We start from the raw sequence: 22,715 nt of genomic DNA, 5'->3' as shown, positions 1-22,715 counted from the left end.
TGGGGGAAGTAAATTATGCCACAGCCTTTCCTGGTGCAACTTACTTCCCTGTCTTAAAAGCTTCAGCTGTCAACTTGCTCTCCCCTACTTGCTGCTTCCTGCAATAGCTATCATAGCAAATGAATAATGTGGCTTCTTACAACCTTCTTACAGGATCACAATGCATTCTAAAACAATCCAAATATCACCCTTATGCAATGCTCATTCCTAATAATGTTGTAATGCTATATCTGAAATGAGATGCAGGAAATCCAGACAGGACTATGCACCAGGACTAATCTGGTCCATAATACCTTCCATTTCATAATTAAGTTAGCCCCACAACAATCCTTTTAGTAGGCATGTCTGAACTATTATTCCTGTTTCACAGATGAGGAAACTAAGGAGCAAAAGATATTAAGTGATTTACCCAAGATTTGTTAGGAAATTTGTGGCACAGACAGAAAAAAGACCCAAGGACTTTTCATCTCTAATTTCCTAGCTAAGTGAAGAAAGGAATAGGTTTTACTATCACTGCATATTTGGGAACTCTTTACTGGTTGATTTAAAATCTGAAGAGCGGCGGTTTAAGGAATGCATGGTTCACAAAGGCGGTATACGGTTAAAACTCTCTAATCTGGCACCTTTGGGACCTGACTTTTGTCAAACTAGGGAATTTGCCGGACCACATGAAGTCAATGTTGTCTAGCAGCATTACCAACACTTCTAAAAGCCCAATAAGCAGTGGAAGACATTGTGGGTGTAAATAATAGCTAACAGCACAGAACACTGAGACCCAGGACTGGAGGCTGTAAACAAACTTTATGGGGCCATGGAAAATTTGGTTATGCCTGTGGTAAATGGTCATCCAGCTAACTAAAATCATGCTGGATTATGGATGTTGCCCAATGACAGAGTTCCAGATTACAGAGGCTCAACCTGTACAAACTTTTCTGACTGGCAATGTATTCTAACCCTTGTTTGCAGCATTCCAGAAATTCTGTTTCTACAACTGTTTAATAGACGCCACAACTGTTCCAAACTGCGTGAAATTTTCCAACTGAGAATAAGAGCAAAGATTAGTTTACTGATATCCATAACGTTTAATGCATGAAAGGAGAACAAAGCAATCTTAAAAGGGTATTCAAAAGACTGTTTGAAAATCTGGAATAAGCATCAAGCTCATCAATGCAGGAGACACAAATTATCCAGGGGCTGGTATGAGGTCGTGGAATGAACTCTCTCAAGAACTACATGACAAATCTCACCATCCTCCATTCCAAGTGCAAGACATTCCTTTGATGTGCCTTCCCCAATACACAGCAACAGGGGGAGAAGATAACAGATAACATCTCACAGACAGTAGTCACATTTCTTAATGCACGACTGGAAAGTTTGTCTATGTGAGAAAGCTGCACCAACTTAACCACAGAGGTAATTTTAAATGAATGTACAAAAAAGCAAAATAAGGGTCTCCACACAAAAGTTCTCATTATTTCAGGAGCGACTAATTTCATTTTAGCTTAAGATGATTGGAAAATAGCTTAAACAGAACATAAGTCAATTTTAAATCAAAGTGGACAACCCAGAAAACATTTTTCAAACCTACTTTTTGGGGTTTTTATATACACATTAATTCTGTACATTGTGCACCTATAACAAATTCCATGAACCAAAAACACATTTGTTACTTACCGGCTGTATATTTTAGTTAATAGGTTGTTTATCTGCTTATCTAGTTTATATTTTGAGTAATCCTCAAGACCATCTTTAACAGCAATAATTGTGAGAACAACTACTAAAGGTAACATTGTAATTTCTTTCTGGAAGGCTTCCACCAGTGGAACCCAGTTTAGGACAACTAAAAAGAGGAAATATAAATTGGCAGCTCTGAAATAAAACAAAAACAAACAAAAAATATCAGATGTACAAGTTACAAATGGAACCAAGTTTAGGAGGTGAGTGAAAGGCTGGTACGATACATGCTCGGTTCACTTGCAAACTGCATTAAGCAGAAGTTCCTATATACTTTAGAAATAGGCAACTTAAAACACTGAATAAATGTTGAGGGCAAGGGTGGGCAATAATTTTGATGGAGGCAACCACTCCAAGAATTTGGAAAGTGGTCCAGGGCTGCACTCTTCCATTATATTAACAGAGGAGGTGTGGGGGTCTGGTATGGAGGTTGGGTACAGAACAGTTTGGGATAAGAGACTGGGGCGCAGGAGAGGGTGTGAGTGAAGGAGGTGGCTGCGACCGAGGGCCGGGAACTGCGGCAGGAGGAGGTACAGGGGTTTTGGTTGCAACCTAGAGCAGGAAGGTTGTGACCTGGGTCAGGGGATGCATGGTCTGAGAGGAGGCATCAGTACAGAGGAGAGCAGAGGATTTGGGTTATGTGGTGTGGAAGGCCAGGTGGGGGGAAGGCAGGTCTGGGGTGCTAGCGGCAGGATGTGGTCAGGAGACTTACCTGCACAACTCTGAGTCAGCAGCCCAACTGATTTCTCAGCAGGCTCCCCGCTTGCCTGGCCATGGCAGGAGCCATGTGTGTCTGTGAATAGCTATGAAACTGAGGGGTGGGGGAAGGGTGCTTCAAATAGGAAGCTCCCATTGGCCAGAAACCAGCCAATGGAATTGTGCTGGGGTAGCGGTAGCGCATGAAACCTCTTATCCCTCCCACCCAGGCTCGCAGCTATGGGAAAAAAAACAGGGCCCTGAAGCCGCTTTTCTGAGTAGTGCGTGGGGGTCAGTGAAGGCAGAGAGCCTGCCTGAAGCTCCCCATTATGTCCATGGGCCAGATCTGGTGGCTTGATGGGCCATTTTTTGCCCAGTCCTGCCTAAGAGTCTGCATGCTGGAGGGAGACATGACATCCATTTGGCTTAAATACCAAGAAACTAAACAAAGCTCTAGTTGCACGGAAAGAGCTCAAAAACAATTAACTCATTTTAACATAAATTCCCAAACACTCATACAGTTCCAAGCTTGATTTTTGTACGAAATTAGCATGTTGTCAGCAATGATCAATGCATTAGAAGACACCATACTTTTTATACCCAAAATTATGAAAATGGTAGCTGAAGCTTTATATCCACACATCTCTGCATCATTCAGCTATTCAGTGGTGAGGTCACACTATAAAATTTAATTAAATTTCCAGGAAAATACCTATTATCTTTTATAGACACACAAGCACATTGGTTTAATAGTCATCTCAGTGCAAACATCTCAATTTTAGCATTAATGCTTTGAGCTATATCCACCAGCAGATAGAAATTTTCTATGATCAATGTTGAGGCGAACACAGAAACACAAAGCATCATTAATCTCATTCCTGCCCACATAGTCAGAATTTAATTTAAAAGGAAATATGACACACTTCAGCATGTACTGAAGAAATACAGAGAGTTATAGCTTCAATTACCAACATTTCAACACATTTTTCATTCACAGCCTTCTTTGGTACAGATTACTATAGTAACGTATTATAAATGATTCAATCAAATAGGAAATCAATAGCAGATCACCAGCAATTTCTGACCCTAGGTAAGAGGAAAGGTATAAACATGCAAGTACCTGTAACAAAGCACACAGAAAGAGTTAAAGCACTTTCAAAATTTAGTCATCAACCATTATAATTGCTAACCATTACAGCAATAACCTTCTCTGAGAGGAAAAGACACTCAAGTAGTACTTTAAAGACTAACAAAATAATTTATTAGGTGAGCTTTCGTGGGACAGACCCACTTCTTCAGACCATAGCCAGACCAGAACAGACTCAATATTTAAGGCACAGAGAACCAAAAACAGTAATCAAGGAGGACAAAAATCAGAAAAAAATGATCAAGGTAAGCAAATCGGAGAGTAGAGGGATAGAAGGGGAGGGGGAGAGGTCAAGAATTAGATTAAGCCAAGTATGCAAACGAGCCCCTATAGTGACTCAGAAAATTCCCATCCCTGTTCAAACCACGTGTTAATGTGCCGAATTTGAATATAAAAGACAGCTCAGCTGTCTCCCTTTCAATAGTGGTACGAAAATTTTTCTTCAGTAAGACACAAACTCTTAAGTCATTAACAGAATGGCCCACTCCATTAAAATGTTGACTAACCAGTTTGTGGATGTGGAGTGTTTTTATGTCTGTTTTGTGTCCATTAACTCTTTGTCTAAGGGAGTTAGAAATCTGGCCCCATAATATGTTAATATATTTATGGCTGACCTGGAACAACAATTCCTCAGCTATCGTCCCTTATTACCCCTCCTCTACTTAAGATACATTGATGACATCTTTATGATTTGGACCCGTGGTATAGAGACTCTAGAAGAATTCCACAGAGACTTCAACAATCTGCACCCCACCATCAACTTATGCCTCGATTACTCCACACGAAAGAGATACATTTCCTGGACACTACAGTAAAAATCAAGGATGGCCTGATCGGTACCACACTGTACTGGAAACCTACTGATAGTTATACTTACCTACACCCTTCTAGCTTCCATCCTGCACACACAACTAGATTCATTGTTTACAGTCAAGCCCTCAGGTACAATCGCATTTGCTCTGATCCAACTGACAGAGACCAAAAACTACAAGATCTTTACCAAATATTCATAAACCTGAATTATGCACCAGGAGAAATAAAAAAACAAATCGACAGGGCCAGACGAATACCCAGAGACCAGCTACTCCAAGACAGGCCCAAAAAAGCCAAGAACAGAACACCACTGGTCATTACCTACAGCCCCCAACTCAAACCACTGTAACGAATTATTAAAGACCTACAACATATCCTTAATCAGGATGCCACACTCCAGAAGGCCCTGGGTGACATGGCTGTTCTCTCCTACAGACAACCTCCCAATCTTATGAGGATCCTCACCAACAGCCACAGTCTATACCCCAGGAATACCAGTCCTGGAACCTTTCCTTGCAACAAAGCCCACTGCCAGCTTTGTCCACATATCTTCTCTGGAAATACCATCACTGGACCCAACCAGGTTACTCACTGAATCACGGGCACTTTCTCATGCTCCTCTACTAACATCATATATGCCATCATGTGCCAACAACGCGCAGATGCTTTGTACATTGGACAGACTTCTATCTCCCTTAGACAAAGAGTTAATGGGCACAAAACAGACAAAAAAACACTCCAGATCCACAAACCGGTTAGTCAACATTTTAATGGACTGGGCCATTCTGTTAATGACTTGAGAGTTTGCGTCTTACTGAAGAAAAATTTTTGCACCACTATTGAAAGGGAGACAGCTGAGCTGTCTTTTATATTCAAATTCGGCACATTAGCACGTGGTTTGAACAGGGATGGGAATTTTCTGAGTCACTATAGGGGCTCATCTGCATACTTGGCTTAATCTAAATTCTTGACCGGAGTCCCCCCGACCCCTCTACTCTCCGATTTGTTCACCTTGATCGTTTTTTTTCTGATTTGTCCTCCTTGATTACTGTTTTTGGTTCTCTGTGCCTTAAATATTGAGTCTGTTCTGGTCTGGCTATGGTCTGAAGAAGTGGGTCTGTCCCACGAAAGCTCACCTAATAAATTATTTTGTTAGTCTTTAAAGTGCTACTTGACTGCTTTTTTGTTTTGATAGTATATAGGCTAGCACGGCTCCCTCTCTGTTACTTCTCTGACAGGCTATGTCTACATGAGAAACATCTGTCAACAGAAGTTACTCTCGACAGGGTACTCTCGATAGCACTCTGTTGACAGACCGCATCTGCACACAACTTGCTCTGTCAGTAGAGAACTGCCAGGCTGCACTGCCCTCTGGTGCCAGAAAGTGGAATGGCAGCTCTGCAAAGAGGGCTGCCCAGCAACCAGAAGCCCTCTCTGTCAACAGAAGTGTCTACATTGTACTTTGGTTGACAGTACTCTGTCCAGAGATTGTTACGCCTCACATTTTTGAGGGATAATACTGTCGAGGAAAAAAAAAAAAATAAAAAAAAAAAAAAATGCAGAGGTCTGTCGACAGAATGCTTTAAGTGTGTAGACTCTCCCCAAGTTATGTCGACAGAAGGCCCCTTCTGTCGACAAAACTATCTTGCGTAGACCCAGCCCGAGTGTTAGTGAGAGTTCAATAAAGAAAATTCAAAACCTCCTTAAGTAAAAGGTTAACAGTGTATATTGTACAAAACAACAGATTAGCCACCATTTGTATCATTCATACCTCAAACGTAACCGATCGTTATTTGGTATATCTCTCCACATGAACCTCCAGTACAAGGTCAAAGCTTCTCAGGAATTCTTACCTGTTAAAGCTGGCATCCTACATTATCAGCTGATAAATTTATATATGAAGGGTGTTCCCCTCAAATACTTTGGCCACTTTTGTTCTTTTTCCTTTCTTGTGTTGAAATAGCCTGACTTCTATGTCTCCTGTTGCTCATTATAGAGACTGCATCTACCAACATCTCAACCACTCCCCACAAAAATTAAGAATAAAAGAGCCACAAGCCAAGTTTCCATGAGCCAACCAACAGAACGGATGGGATAATTGTTTCAAATTCATAAAATCATAGAATACTAGGACTGGAAGGGACAATGCAGAAAACAAATGTAACAAGTAAAGAATTCCTGTATTTACACCCTCCATTTAAACAAGTTTGCCACTGAGGCTATATCTACACTAGGGAAGGTAAGTTGATTGCAGATATGCAATTCTAGCTATGGCAAATGCATAGCTTAAAAGAAAAAAAATCAATGCATCTGCAATCAACTTACCTGGCCATGCTCACTGAAGAAGGTTGATGGGAGAAAATCTCTCATCAAACTCCCTTACTCCTAGCGATATGCAAGGAGTACAGGGGTTGACAGCTGACCCTGATAGATCAATTTTGCGCATCCACAGCAGAGGTGTGAAATCAAACCCCAGAAACTTGACCCCAAGTGGGTTGATCTTCCAGGGCAGAGCAGACATAGCCTGAGAGAACTGCAGTCTCATAATCTAGAAAGAAAAGCAGGTCAACAAACTTTGGATGAATTGCACCTATCAAGGCTTTGTGGTCACAGGCTACCAACGAATGCAAACATTACAAGATTCCCAGCCAGTTGTTGGCTTAAGGAGTCTTGGACTGAGGACCTGACAGATGTTCTACATATTTCTTCCACCAAGACTAGCATGGACTAAGGATCTCTCCAACTGAAGGGCTTGCAACAGTGTCCTTGTTGGTTTTACAAAACCCATTTTTGGAACCCCATCTCAAGGCCATAATGTTGTTTCCTCAATAACCCCTCCCACCACCCCCTTAACATCATTCTGCAAGCCAGCTGCCAGTTAAATTCATAGCATGGCAAAAGAACAACCTTCTTTTTCTCCACTACTACAGCTGCCAAACATCAGGAGGGAAAGGGAGGGCAGGGAGAGGGGAAGAAATCCTATCATATTCTGTTCTAAGTCTGTCAACCAAGAAGAGCGAACCAAAATAGTGAACAGAAGGAGGACATGACACTACAGGTGGAAAGATGCATTATCCCAAAACTAATATTCAAAGAGGTGTCTTGTCATTAAAAGAACTGATACCTAAATTCCGGAGAGAAGAGTAGTTTACAAAAACAAATGCGTATGTTAGCATGTGAATTTCAAATTAAAAAACAATAAAACCCTCACATTGGAATAATTTCCACAAGTGCACACAAGAATCCTTTACCTGTGAAACTGTTCAAATAAGTTCCGTGGTATAAAATTGAATAAAGTGTATTTAGTAGTCCGTATTCTGTTGTTCATATATAGTTTTGACACCTTTTCATACTCTTCCTTAAAATGTCCCAGGCATGGTATAACAATCCTATGTCTGCCAGGCATTTTGGATGATTGATAACACTTGTCGCATGAGGAGCAGCTGCTGCTTCCATCCCTGGCTTCTGTGGATACCAGACGCTGCCAGCGATATCTGGCCCATCGGATGGGGTCTGCCATATTGTCTGAAAAGGTTTGTGATCCAGGTGGGGTCAGCTATCTAGAAAAGTTTTAAAGTCAAGAAAATTACACAGTAAGTCTGAAGAAGCTTTAGCTCAAAAGCACAAAACAAAAAAATTGCAAGAAAAAAAACAAAACAAACACACATCTGTTCACAGTGGTTACTGCAAAGGCCTTTAAGTAATGTTCAATTTATTTGTTATCCTTTCAATAAGAATATACTTACAGGGATAGCCACGTTAGTCTATAGCTGTAAAATCAACAAGGAGTCCTGTAGCACTCTAGAGACTTAACTGATTTTATCAGGGCATAAACTTTCATGGGTAAAACTGCCTTCATAATTGTGTTATTATCCAATTTTGATTTCAAAGTTGAAAGGAATTATATATAGTTTACGTGAGGTAGAAACATCTGATTGGACCTCTATTTTCAAGGGCTATTTATTTAGATTTAATTCTACATCTCAGGAACTAGAAAGTGATATAATCAGACCAGTTTTAGTTTATTTTAGCTTAACTTTTTTTAAAAAAAAATAAAGTAATTGTACCACAAATACAAATCTCAACGTCCCCCTCAATACCTCTCAGCCCATTTAAAGACCAGTGAAAAAATTACCCAATGAGTACTTACAGTTCCCTGTGTAATGTTGTCTAGCAGGTTGACGGTCAGAATTTAGTTCAAAGGACTGTTAATAGCACAGTCTTCACTTAGTAATCAACAAGTTTATAGAGATCAAATTAGGTCCCTGTAATTAAATAACCGTATATCAAAGTGAGTGTATTCAAATGTTAGAATTTCATGAATACTAACAAACGATATTTGTGTTATTTATCATGAATACTAACAAACAATACTTGTGCTGTTTGTCCGGATTATAATGTAATGGCAGGCAATTGTATCATGTATATCACTGTAATTACTTGTAAATGCTAGAAAATAGAATATTAATTTCAAAGCAAGCATCACGATATTCAGCGATGGAAACCTACAGCCTCAATCTGCAATATCTAAATACAAAACACAAGTGAGTGAAGATTGTGTTCATATTGTCCCGTCAGCTGGAATCGTAAATACTAGTTTAAGGGAATGATCCTGCATCTCTGACTGAGGGATTCTGACAGGGTAGGACACTGACAAATTGCATAATAACCCCCTAATTTATTTTGAGTAACCTGAGAGACTTCACGAAAACTAGCACATCACTACATCTATGCTAGCATACTGGATTTAAAAGCTTTGATTCAGCTGTTAAAGTATTTTACCTCCTTTACCCTCTCAGTAACTCTCATTCCTTTAGGTAATAAACCTTTAGGTTGCTAGAGAAATTGGCTGCCAGTACAGTAGGTTTGAAACATTCGTAAGGGTTCAGTGCTGAGAACCCTCACCAATGTTCTCTGGGTTAGACTAAGAGGGATAAAAAACAAGGGTGATGTCTACTACAGGCCGCCTAACCAGGTAGAAGAGGTGGATGAGGCTTTTTTTAAAACAACTAACAAAGTCAAGCAGGGCCCCAGATTTGGTGGTGATGGGGGACTTTAACTATCCAGATATATGTTGGGAAACTAATACAGCGGGGCACAGACTATCCAGTAAGTTCTTGGATTGTACTGGAGACAATTTTTATTCCAAAAGGTTGAAAAAGCTACCGGGAGGAAGCAGTTTTAGATTTGATTTTAACAAATAGGGAGGAATTGATAGAGACCTTGAAGGTGGAAGGCAGCTTGGGTGAAAGTGATCATGAAATCATAGAGTTCACAATCCTAAGGAAGGGTAGAACAGAAAACAGCAAAATAGAGATAATGGATTTCAGGAGGGCAGATTTTGGTAAACTCAGAGAGCTGGTAGGTAAGGTCCCATGGGAAGCAAAACTGAGGGGAAAAACAGCTGAGGAGAGTTGGCAGTTTTTCAAAGAGACATTATTAACGGCCCAAAAGCAAGCTATCCCGCTGTGTAGGAAAGATAGAAAATATGGAAAAAGACTGCCTTGGCTTAACCAGGAGATCGTGCATGATATCAAAATAAAAAAGGAATTGTATAAAAAATGGAAACAAGGAAAAATTACAAAGGATGAATATAGGCAAACAACACAAGAATGCAAGAGAAAGATTAGAAAGGCTAAGGCACAAAATGAGCTCAAACTAGCTCCAGGCATAAAGGGAAACAAGAAGGTCTTTTATAACTATATTAGAAACAAGAGGAAGACCAGGGACAGGGTAGGGCCATTGCTCAGTGAGGAGGGAGAACAGTAACAGGGAACTTGGAAATGGCAGAGATGCTTAATGACTTCTTTGTTTTGGTCTTCACTGAGAAGTCTGATGAAGGAATGCTCAACACAGTGACTGCTAGTGGGAAAGGGGTAGGGTTAGAAGTTGAAATAAAAAAAGAACAAGTTAAAAATCACTTAGGAAAATTAGATGTCTGCAAGTCACCAGGGCCTGATGAAATGCACCCTAGAATACTCAAGGAGCTGACAGACGAGGTATCTGAGCCTTTATTTATCATCTTTGCAAAATCATGGGAGACAGGAGAGATTCCAGAAGACTGGAAAAGGGCAAATATAGTGCTCATCTATAAACAGGGGAATAAGAATAACCCGGGAAATTACAGGCCAGTCAGCTTAACTTCAGTGCCAGGAAAGATAATGGAGCAGGTAATTAAAGAAATCATCTGCAAGCACTTGGAAGGTGGTAAGGTAATAGGAAACAGCCAGCATGGGTTTGTAAAGAATACATCTTGTCAAACTAATCTGATAGCTTTCTTCGATAGGATAACAAGCCTTGTGGATAGGGGAGAAGCGGTAGATGTGGTATACCTAGACTTTAGTAAAGCATTTGATACAGTCTCTCATGATATTCTTATCAAAAAACTAGGCAAATACAATTTAGATGAGGCTACTATAAGGTGGGTGCATAACTGGCTGGATAACCGTACCCAGAGAGTAGTTCTTAATGGTTCTCAATCCTGCTGGAAAAGTATAACAAGTGGGGTTCCGCAGGGGTCTGTGTTAGGACCGGTTCTGTTCAATGTCTTCGTCAATGATTTAGATATTGGCATAGGAAGTACGCTTGTTAAGTTTGCAGATGATACCAAGTTCGGAGGGGTTGCAACTGCTTTGGAGGATAGGGTCATAATTCAAAATGATCTGGATAAATTGGAGAAATGGTCTGAGGTAAACAGGATGAAGTTTAATAAGGACAAATGCAAAGTGCTCCACTTGGGAAGGAACAATCAGTTTCACACATACAGAATGGGGACAGACTGTCTAGGAATGACTACAGTAGAAAGGGATCTAGGGACTATAGTGGACCACAAGCTAAATAGGAGTCAACCGTGTAATGCTGTTGCTAAAAAAGCAAACATGATTCTGGGATGCATTAATAGGTGTGTTGTGAACAAGACACGTGAAATCATTCTTCCACTCTACTCTGTGCTGGTTAGGCCTCAGTTGCAGTATTACGTCCAGTTCTGGGCACCACAGTTCAAAAAAGATGTGGAGAAACTAGAGAGGGTCCAGAAAAGAGCGACAAGAATGATTAAAGGTCTAGAGAATGTGACCTATGAAAAAAGGTTGAAAGAATTGGGCTTGTTTAGTTTGGAAAAGAGAAGATTGAGGGGAGACATGATAGCGGTTTTCAGGTATCTAAAAGGGAGTCATAAGGAGGAAGGAGAAAACTTGTTCTTCTTGGCCTCTGAGGATAGAACAAGAGACAACGGGCTTAAACCGCAGCAAGGGAGGTTTAGGTTGGACATTAGGAAAAAGTTCCTAACTGTCAGGGCTGTCAAACAGTGGACTAAATTGCCAAGGGAGGTTGTGGAATCTCCATCACTGGAGATATTTAAGAACAGGTTAGATAGATGTCTATCAGGGATGGTTTAGATAGTACTTGGTCCTGCCATTGGGGCAGGGGGCTGGACTCGACGGCCTCTCGAGGTCCCTTCCAGTCCTAGTGTTCTATGATTCTATGAATGTTGAATTTCACAAATATCTGGATGCACCACACAGGTGGTTAGTGCACCTCGCGGTGGCTCCAGAAGCACAGCACGGGCAGCTACGGTGCCGTGTGCCACGTGGCAGCACTACCAACACTGTGCGGGCGGCTACAGCTCCTCACATCGCATGGTGGCAACACCATCGCTGCATGGGTGGTACGGAGCCTTGCACTGAAAGGCAATGGCTCCTCACACCACGTGGCAGCAACAGCACCTTGCGCCGTGTGGGTGGCTGCAGTGCCTCACACCACGTGGTGGCAACAGCAGTGCCACATGGGCAGTGGCGGCAGTACAGGGGACGACGAGCCACTCGAGAATAATTGAATTCACAAATGTTAAATTTGCGATTGTCTTGACCTTGCTACGTTGTCTGGTGTGTCATCCAGAGCATCCATTGACTTGGGGTAGGTGACTGATCCTTATGGGTTGGAAGTAACCAGATGTCAGGTGATTTTTGGTCTTAATTACCTTTCAACACAAAATCCAGTTTGCCGGGGGGTGGGGGCGTAAAGAGAGGCTGGAGAGCCTGAATGGACATCTGTAGCTAAATGCAAGACTAATAAGGTAATCCACAAGCACACATTTGTTACTGGCTTGGTGAAATCTAATTATATAATATACCATCAGTTTGGGGCATCTGCCCTGTTTTCGGACAGTCTGAGCTGAGTTTGGCACTCTCATTTGTATGCCATACCAGACAGCACGACACTGTGCTCGACAACACTGCTGGTACACACAGCGAGTATTTTACACAATTATTCACATAGCTCTCTAGATACAGAACACAAAAACATGCATGCGTGCACACCGCATGATCCATTGTCTACAGCCAAGCACTAAGATACAACTGCATTTGCTCCAACCCGAGACAGAAACAAAACACCTACAAGACCTTTACCAAGCTTTCCTAAAACTATAATACCCATCTGAGGAAGTCAGGAAACAGATTGACAGAGCCAGACGCGTACTCAGAAGCCAGCTGCTACAGGACAGGCCCAACAAGGAGAACAACAGAATGCTACTGGTCATCACATACCGCATCCAACTAAAACCTCTCCAGCGCATCATCAGTGATCTAAAACCCATTCTGTACAACAATCCCTCACAGACCTTGGGGGGTGGGCCAGTCCTCAACTACAGACAGCCTGACAACCTGAAACAAATTCTCACCAGCAATTACATATCACCACAGTAATTCTAACTCAGGAACCAATCCCTGCAACAAACCTTGGTGCCAACTCTGCTCACATATCTACATCAGTGACACCATCACAGGACCTAACCACATCAGCCACACCATCAGGGGCTCATTCATCTGCACATCTACTGTCTGCCATAATGCCCCTCTGCCATATACTTTGGCCCAACTGGACAGTCTCTACGTAAAAGAATAGACAGACACAAATCAGATATCAGGAATGGTAACATACGAAAACCTGTAGGACAACACTTCAATCTCCCTTGACGCTCAGTAACAGATTTAGAAGTAGTCATCCTGCAACAAAAAGGCTTCAAACACAGACTCCAAAGAGAAACTGCAGTGCTACAATTCAGTTGCAAACGTGACACCATCAATCAAGGATTGAACAAAGACTGGGAATGGCTGGCCAACTACAAAAGCAGTTTCTCCTCTCTTGGTGTTTACACCTCCACATCAGCTGCTGGAAGTGGGCCACACCCTTCCTGACTGAACTGACCTTGTCATCTCTGGCCCTCCTCTTGATTGATACCCTCTTCTTTTCATCAGCCTGTACATTTAGACCTGCCTTTGGAATCTCCACTATGTGCATCTGATGAAGCAGATCTTTGCTCACAAAAGCTCATGATAGAAAATATCTGTTAGTCTATAAGGTGTCATGGGACTTCTCACTGTTTATGCAATAAACTGGTATCTGATGTCCAAAAAACCCAAGTTAGAAAGAAGTGCAGTTATGTATTGACCATTACATGACAATATCGCATGTGTTTCATGTGGAAACCTACACAAGCTCAGCACGTCCACTCTACTGCAGCACCTTCACAGTCACAATCTAAAACAGAGGAGTGTACACCCTCAGGGGTGTGTGTTGGAAAGTTCTAAAAGAGGGCATAGCACAATTGGCCTCCCCCCACCTCCTGTCCTGCCCCCATGGCTGCTTCACTTCCTGGACATGCTGCTGCCATGCAAAGCCAGCTCCTCTGCTCTTTGAACCAGACTCCAGTCAACGGCTCCCAGTATCTATTCCTCCCTGCTGATTGTTTTGGAGAAAGTAAGTCTGTGAAAGACCCTTCTTCCCCACCTCCCGACCCTCTTTACTTCATGCCTTCGCCCACTGCCTCTTTCAAATCTTCCAAGCCTAAAGTAAAAAAAGAGTGGGGGATGGGGGAGGAAATAATAGAGTAGGTTCTATTCCCTGGTTCTATTGCTGGAGGAGGAGCAAACTTTCTCTCTCGTCTTTGTTGCTGCTAGGTTGATAAATCCTGAGCCATGGACTGTTTTCCCTGAACCTCTCCTCTCTCTTTCTGAGGCTGCTGCTCTTTTCTCTGGAGCAAGTTTGGGATCAGTGTCCAGCTGCTCCTCAGGCTAGGGAGGGAACGGAGGGCAGAGAGATTGTTTGGTGCAAGCCTGGCACCTAGCAAACAGCTTGGCTTGCAACAGTCAAGTCCCTTTTTCAGCTTACACAGAGATTGTCTTCCGTTAAGCTTAAAGGGTGGTCCAATGAAAGATACTACGCACCTTATTCTCTCTAATATCCTGAGACTAAAAGTGCTACAACACAACTGCCAATAGCTTATTATGAAGCATCCAATAGCTAGCCCTTACATTGTAAAACTGTAACTCCTATATAAATGAATTTATTCCAGGCTGCGCTTGCACAAAGGGGTCTTTTACAGTACCTACTTCTTTCTTTAGACGGTTAAAAAATAAATAAATAAAAATCAAGAATGAAATCACCCTCTCCTTTCTTCATGTAAAGTTTATAGCAGACAAACATTTCATGTTAAAATTTTCGAACATTTTTCCCTCAAAGCAGATAATTTTCCAAACAAAGGGGGCCTTTGTGGGGAAAAAAAGGAGTTACCTGTCCAATTTTCTATTTTTCAACAATACTGAAAAAAACAAAACAAATGTAGTCATTTTGCAGCATATTATTGTTGATTTCCTCCTCTTTCTTCCCCTCCTCTCTTTTTCAGTGGCAAAACAGAGGAAGATAATGGAGTAGGTATGCAAAAACCAAACCCAAAATAAATTATTTTCAAAAATATTGTTATTAAAATGTCTTAAAGCTTGTTCTATTCCACAACTTGCAGAACATTGTTTTGCAAAATAAACTCCTCAGTTTTTGAATAGTGCTAATGGAAATACTAAGCTTTCTCTGCAATAAAATGAAAAAGGCATTATTCTGTCACTGCTTTGAAACATTCACCATTCGTAATTTCAAACTACTTCTTTCAGCTAGAAAGTCAATCATTGCTCAAAGTGAATTTATATTAAAATGACAATTTTTTTAAAATTTCTTTAAGATATACAACTGTCCTGATTATTCCAAGTGGACATGTTATTAAAAATGTAGCTTATTTCTCTGAGAACATTAACGTACCTTTACAAGGTACTTTGGTGTCTTAGTCATTTCCTAAATCACAGCCTTGTGCTAGATCAAATACTATAATATTGTGCTGGAATTCTTTCCTACTAAATTAATCTCCTCTTCCTTAGACACATATTAAACCCTACCTGTTACCTCCTCTCAATCACTGTGGGCAACACCATCATCTGCCTAGCACACAGGCCTCTAACCAAGACATGCTCTCCAACTTGGAATTCTCCAATGCTACATCTACATGAGTATTCCTCTTTTGAAAGAGGCATGCAAATGAAGGAAACTGAAAATGCAGAGAGCACAGATTTACATATATGGCACCTCATCGGCATATTCTTCTTTCCAAAGAAGAAAAGCAGTGTAGACGTGGCTCTTTCAAAAGTAATTCCCCTTCTTCCTTTTTTTTTTTTTTAAAAAGGATTCTTTCAAAGAGCAGGATTACTTTTGAAAGAGCCACATCTACACTGCTTTTCTTCTTTGGAAAGAATATGCAAACGAGGTGTCATATACGTAAATCTGTGCCTCATTTACATGTTGGATTTCCTTCATTTGCATGCTGTCCCCACAGTAGGATGTCAACCAGAGAGTAACTCTGCCCTTACTCCTCGTGACTGTAAGATGTACCTAGCAGAACCCTGATTTAGGCGTGGTAAATCAAACCGCAGAAGATCAACCACCACTGCGTCAATCTTCCAGTAAATGTAGAAGTATCCTGACTATGTCAGATACTTTTTTGGGGGGAAGGGGGAGGATAAGAGTGGCTTAATTAGCTTAATCCAAGTGGGGCAGGGATTTCATCCAATGTTTATGCTTTAAAAGACATTGGCATGAAATTATTTCCCCCATGCCCATATAATTATATATACTCTTTAACACAAGCAATGCTATGGATGTGCAATTGTACTTCTAAAATAAGCAGCTGAAAAGAGAAGATAAAAAAGTTTAATGTCTTTCTGCAAGTACCTAAAGCAAGTATTATTTGAACTTTCCTACTCGGCATGCAACAATTTAAAAGCACTGCATGATATTCTTTAAGATAAGTTTGGAAAAACAGCACAAACACATCGCTCATCTTCCTGGTCTTATTGCTTTTCTTATATTTAAGGTCAGCTTCTGTCTGGAAACTTTTATTAAATATGTTTCCTGAAAGAGAAGTTACTCACCGTAGTAACGGTGGTTCTTCGAGATGTGTCCCCGTGGGTGCTCCACGTTAGGTGTCGGGCTCGCCCCAGCGCCGCAGGTTGGATCTTCCAAGCAGTTTCTGCCGGACCACGCATGCGCCGGTTCGCGCCGCTCCCTTGCGCGCTCCTGGCCACGTGCGTGATCCAGTCCCCGCCAGTTCCTTGACCAACTGCCTCGGATGCTCCTGCAAAACACTAAACAGAGATCCGAAGCGGGGAGGATGGGCGGGTGGTGGAGCACCCAAGGGGACACATCTCGAAGAACCACCGTTACTACGGTGAGTAACTTCTCTTTCTTCTTCGAGTGTCCCCGTGGGTGCTCCACGTTAGGTGACTACCCAGCAGTAACCCAAAATAGGAGGTGGGTAATCGGATCATGTGCAGCTTGTCCCCGAGAGGACCGCTGTCGAGAGCTGGGTATCCTCTTGGAATACCCTGTGAAGGGCGTAGTGCTTGGCGAAGGTGTCATAGGATGACCAGGTCGCCGCTCTGCAAATGTCTTTTAGCGCAACGCCCTTGAAAAAGGCTGTTGATGCCGCCACCGCCCTAGTGGAGTGAGCCCTGGGCATGGCCAGTAAAGGAGTCTTTTTGAGTTCGTAGCACATTTTTATGCAGGATACGATGTGCTTCAAGATTCTCTGCGAAGAGAGACATTCTCCTTTCGATTTGGGACCGAGAGAGACTACGAGTCTATCCGTTTTCCGGAAGGACTTGGTCCTGTCTATATAGAAGGCTAGCGCCCTCCTCACGTCCAGGAGGTGTAGGCGCGCCTCTTTGTTAGAGTTATGAGGCTTTGGATAAAACGAGGGTAAAACAATAGGTTCGTTAATATGAAACTCAGAAGAAACTTTAGGAACAAAGGCTGGATGCAGCCGTATGGTTACCGCCTCCTTGGAAAAAACAGTGCAGGGTGGCATTGCCATAACTGCCGCAAGCTCGCTCACCCTGCGAGCTGATGTGATTGCGAGAAGGAAGGTCGTCTTTATCGTAAGGAGGCGGAGGGAAACCGTGGCTAAAGGCTCAAACGGTGGTCCCATTAGCGCACTAAGCACCAGGTCCAAGTTCCACGAAGGTGGAAGCGGTTTCCGAGGGGGGTATAGGTTTACCAACCCTTTGAGGAACCTGGTAACCATGGGATGGGCGAACACCGTGTGCCCTTCCTCTTCGTGTCTGAACGCCGAAATGGCGGCAAGGTGGACCTTTAACGAGGATAGTGAGAATCCTCCTCTCTTGAGGTCTAGTAAATACTCTAATATTACAGGTATAGGCACCGAAAGGGGGGCTAACTGTTTGGTAGAACACCATGCCGTGAAGCGAGTTCACTTCTGCTTGTAGGTCTTCCTGGTGGAAGCCCTCCTGCTACTTTCTAGGACTTGTTGCACTTCCTCTGTACATGTGCTCTCTAGGGAGCTGAGCCATGGATCAACCACGCTTGTAGTCGCAGGCCTTGGGGGTGCGGATGCACTATGGACCCCTGGGCTTGCGTGAGCAGATCCAGCGCCACCGGGAGGGGCTTCGGTGGATGGTCCGACATGCGCAGGAGTAGGGGGAACCATTGCTGTCGATCCCACGTTGGGGCTATCAGGATCATTCGGGCTCCTTCTCTCCTGGCTTTCTGCAAGACTTTGTGGATCAGCACTGTGGGAGGAAAAGCATAAAGCAGGGGGCCCCTCCAGGAGACTGCGAATGCGTCCCGCAGGGACCCCCGTCCCAGTCCTGCCCTGGAGCAGAATCGTGGGCACTTCTTGTTGTGTTGAGTGGCAAACAGGTCTATCTGGGGAAAGCCCCATGTGTGAAAAATCGGTCGTAGCAGATTGGGACGGATCTGCCACTCGTGCGTGAGTGTGAAACGCCTGCTCAGCTGGTCTGCCTTCACATTGTGAGCGCCTGGTAAGTATGAGGCTTTCAAGGTTATATTGTTGGCGATGCACCAGTTCCACAACCGGACTGCTTCTGCACATAAGGCACGGGACCGAGCTCCTCCTTGCTGATTTATATAAAACATGGTGGAGGTATTGTCTGTACTGATCCAGACTACTTTGCCTTGTATATGGTCTCGAAAGTGTCTGCAGGCATTGAACACCACTCTGAGCTCCAGTATATTTATGTGCAGTGACTGTTCCGTGGAGGACCACAGTCCTTGTGTCACCTCTTCGCCCATGTGTGCTCCCCACCCTATGTGGGAGGCATCTGTAGTAAGAAAAACTGATACTTGTGGTTGGTGGAAGGGTACCCCTGTTACCATGTTCTTGGGGTTTACCCACCATTGAAGGGATTTGCGCACCTCTGTCGTGGGCGACACCACCCTGTGAACGGTGTGTGCTGCCGGTTTGTATACGCTCGCCAGCCAGTGCTGCATGCTGCGCATGTGTAACCTGGCGTTCTGTACTACAAACGTTGCTGCTGCCATGTGGCCCAGCAGCTGTAAGCACGTCAGAAGCGGCACCATAGGGCTGAAGGTGATGACTTGCACGAGGGAGCTGACGGCCCGAAAGCGTGTCTCTGGTAGATATGCTCTCGCTGTAATAGAATTTATGCGTGCCCCTATGAACTCTGTGTCTTGTGTGGGGTCTATCTTTGATTTTGCCAGATTGATAACCAGGCCGAGAGAAGAGAATGTGCCTGCTGTGACGCGTATCATGCGTAGTACCTCCTCCTTCGAGGCCCCTTTGAGTAGGCAGTCGTCCAGATACGGGAATATAAATACCCCGTCTGTGCAGGTAGGCTGACACCACTGCCATTGTCTTGGTGAAGACTCGGGGGGGCCGAGCAGAGGCCGAACGGTAGGACCTTGTATTGAAAATGTTCTTTACCTACCATGAACCGGAGGAATCGTCGGTGAGCCGGATGGATAGTTATGTGAAAATACGCGTCTTGTAAGTCGAGGGCTGCGAACCAATCTCCATCGTCCAGTGCCATAAGGATGGAGGCGATTGTGATCATCCGAAAGCGTTGCTTGCGCAGGTACCAGTTGAGGCCTCGAAGATCTAAGATGGGCCTCCAGCCTCCTGTCTTTTTCTCCGTGAGGAAGTATCTGGAATAGAACCCTTTCCCTTGCAGTTGCTCCGGCACTCTTTCCACTGCCCCTATGAGCATAAGATGGTCTACCTCCTGCTTGAGTCTCGCTTTGTGGGAGGTATCCTGCAGGTGGGGCCTGGGTGGAGGTCGTGGTGGTGGGAGCGACTGGAAGGGGATCGCGTACCCTGTGGCTATGATCTCCAGCACCCATTTGTCTGTGGTGATCCTTTGCCACTGGTCGTAGAATGGTCGGAGGCGATGGTGGAACAACAGCTTCGGATGACATTGTGCGATGGTAGTGATGGCGCAGCCCTGGATCTGTCTCTCAAACTTGTGGCCTTTGGCCCTGCCCCGAGGACGCACAGCTCTGTTGGGAACGTCGCCTGGGAGTTCTATATTGTTGATGCTGTTGATGTCGCCCTTGCTCGTAACCCCTGTGGTACTGGGGACGCTGTGGCTGATACTGGTACCGTCTTTGCTGAGGGTAGTACTTTTTCTTTCTGTATGGAGGGGTGTAGATCCCTAAGGTCCTAAGAGTGGCTCTTGAGTCTTTACTGGAATGAAGGACCGAGTCAGTTGATTCAGCAAACAGCTTCTGCGTGTCGAAGGGGAGATCGACGATCTTTGCCTGTAGATCCCTCGGTATACCGGATGTTTGGAGCCAGGACTCCCTTCGCATTACCACTGCCGCAGCTGTTGAGCATGCTGCTGTGTCCACAACATCCAGGGCGATCTGAACTCCCGTCCTCGAGGCCGCGTAGCCTTCTTGCACGATAGCCTTGAGCACCGGCTTCTTGTCCTCTGGAAGCGAGTCCATGAGGGAGGTTAAGCTAGAGTAGTTGTCGAAATTGTGGTTCGCTAGATGCGCTGCGTAATTCACCATTCTCAACAGTAGGGTGGAGGAGGAGTAGACCTTTCTGCCGAGCAGCTCTAGTTTCTTGGCATCTTTGTCCGTTCCCCCTGTTTTGAACTGAGACGTTTTTGATCTCTGTTGAGACGATTCTACCACCAGAGAATTTGGTTGTGGGTGGCTGAATAGGAACTCCATGCCCTTCGCCAGCACGAAGTATTTCTTGTCCACTCTCTTGTGGACAGGCGGAAGAGTCGCAGGGGTCTGCCATATCGTGGTGGCGGACTCCAAGATTGCTTTGTCAAGCGGTATGGCTATTTTAGAGGAGGCCGGAGGTCTCAGATTTTTAAGGAGCTTATGGTGCTTCTCTTGCACCTCTGCTGTCTGGATGCCTTGCGTGAAGGCCACCCTTTTAAACAGCTCTTGGAACTGTTTGAGATCGTCCGGAGGATGGACGTCCCCCGGGGCCGTAGCCTCATCCGGGGAGGACAGTGAGGAACCACTAGGGTACGCCTCTCTGGACCCCTCCGGGTCCTGTTGATGGTGGTACATCCGCTCGCTAGAAGCTTGCGAGGGAAAATCCCAGGGTTCCAGAACCAACTCCCCCTGAGATATCTGAGTCTCTGTCCCCGTTCGCGATTGCCCTCGGGCATACGGAACCGTCTGTGGGGATCTGTCCCTGGTAGTATGCCTATGGTGTCTATGCCCCGCATGATAGGGGCGACCATGGCAACACGGGCACTGCTCCTGGGATGGTGACCTGGACCACTCCCTTTGTGCATACCCCCTACGTCTGGGGGAGCGAGATCTTCTGGAGACACGGGACGCTGGAGAGGCCAATTTGTGATAGTACTCAAGCGGCTCGAAGCCAAGAAGAGCGACGGAGGTCCAAGCCATGGGGAGGCTGGCTGTAGAAACGGAGATTGGGGCTCCGGATAGGCTAGGGGTGACCCCTGCCTTCTCGCTGGAGTCCGCAGCACAAGCGGAGGGCTCAGAGAAAGCAGCTCTGCAGCCCTGTCTGGAGAGGGACTGCGGTGCCGTGTTTTCTGTGCTGCCTTTCCCCTCCCCTGTGGGGGTGGCTCCGCCCCCTGACACGTCGGGGATCTCGGCCCCGTAGTCTGCACCGCGCTCGGCACGCTCCTCAGTGGTGCCATGCGGACAGTCTCCCCCGGTGCCTGCAGGCTGCGTACCTGCGCGCTCTGCACCACCGGTTCCCCGGGGGTCGGTGCCGCTGTTTGCGGAGCCGCCGGTTCCGGCGCTTGCTTAGCCGCCGCCCTGCCCGCAGTGCGGGGGGGCTGTTTGATCATCGGAGGCTGAACCTCCGCCACGTGCGTCTCTGCGCCGCCACCAATCAGCTGTAGCTGCAGCTGGGGGCTGTGCACTCCACCCGTCCCGCTCGCTGTTGCTGCCGGCAGGGATCGGGTTGGGGAGATTTTCCTCTGTTTTTGAGCTGATGGGGTTAGGGACGCGGCTTTCCTTTTATGGGCCCCGGAGGGTCCCTCCTGCTGCGGCCGCTCTGGCACGTCTGGCTGGAGGGCCTTGTCGAACAGCAGCATTTTCAGCCGCATTTCCCTGTCCTTCCTTGCTCTGGCTGTTAATTTGGCGCAGAAGGAACATTTCTGAGTGACATGGGATTCCCCCAAGCACCTTATACACTGACTGTGCCCATCAGACGCTGGCATCGCCTCGCGGCATGACTCACACTTCTTGAATCCTGAAGAGGACATTGTGGTGAGTCTTTGAGTTGTTACTAGCGTACTTAGCACCTCCTCTGTGCTTGTTCCCCTCTCGGATAAAGCCTGCCACGGCAGGAGGGCTAATGGCCCTAGGCTCCTGGCCTCCGGTGCTCTGCTTGTTACTAGGATTGGAAGCTTTGAATTCCTTCCCTTTCTTTGTTTTTTTTTTTTTTTTGTTGAAAACAACAACCGACTAACTTAATCTAAGACTGAAGAAACTTTAAAACAATTAAAACGTTAAATACGCTAACTCTGGCCGTAGCCTGAGCGGATTCCATCTGCAGCCGATGGCGGTTAAAGAGGAACTGGTGGGGACCGGATTGCGCACGTGGCCAGGAACGTGCAAGGGAGCGGCGCGCACCGGCGCATGCGCGGTCCGGCAGAAACTTCTTGGAAGATCTGACCTGCGGCGCCGGGGCGAGCCCGACACCTAATGTGGAGCACCCACG

The 22,715-nt window shown here is 44.9% G+C and overlaps 1 protein-coding gene across 2 annotated transcripts in view; it reads right to left on the bottom strand.

Moving 5' to 3' along the window:
- Positions 1-22,715, bottom strand: part of ATP10D (ATPase phospholipid transporting 10D (putative)) — a 79,387-nt gene that overhangs the window by 45,763 nt on the left and 10,909 nt on the right. Inside the window, exons 2-4 of one of the 2 annotated variants that reach the window (XM_074992716.1) lie at positions 8,541-8,655; positions 7,642-7,950; positions 1,675-1,869 (exon numbers count right to left, since the gene is read on the bottom strand). In XM_074992716.1, the coding sequence (XP_074848817.1) occupies positions 1,675-1,869; positions 7,642-7,910 (464 nt within the window). In that variant the 5' untranslated portion in view covers positions 7,911-7,950; positions 8,541-8,655. The remainder of the gene's footprint in view (positions 1-1,674; positions 1,870-7,641; positions 7,951-8,540; positions 8,656-22,715) is intronic. The other variant, XM_074992717.1, reaches the window with a different exon arrangement.

Source organism: Carettochelys insculpta, chromosome 4, assembly GCF_033958435.1.
Source record: "Carettochelys insculpta isolate YL-2023 chromosome 4, ASM3395843v1, whole genome shotgun sequence".
Taxonomy (NCBI): domain Eukaryota; kingdom Metazoa; phylum Chordata; order Testudines; family Carettochelyidae; genus Carettochelys; species Carettochelys insculpta.
The sequence above is the reverse complement of the archived record's forward strand: the minus strand, read 5'-3'. Positions and strand labels throughout refer to the sequence as shown.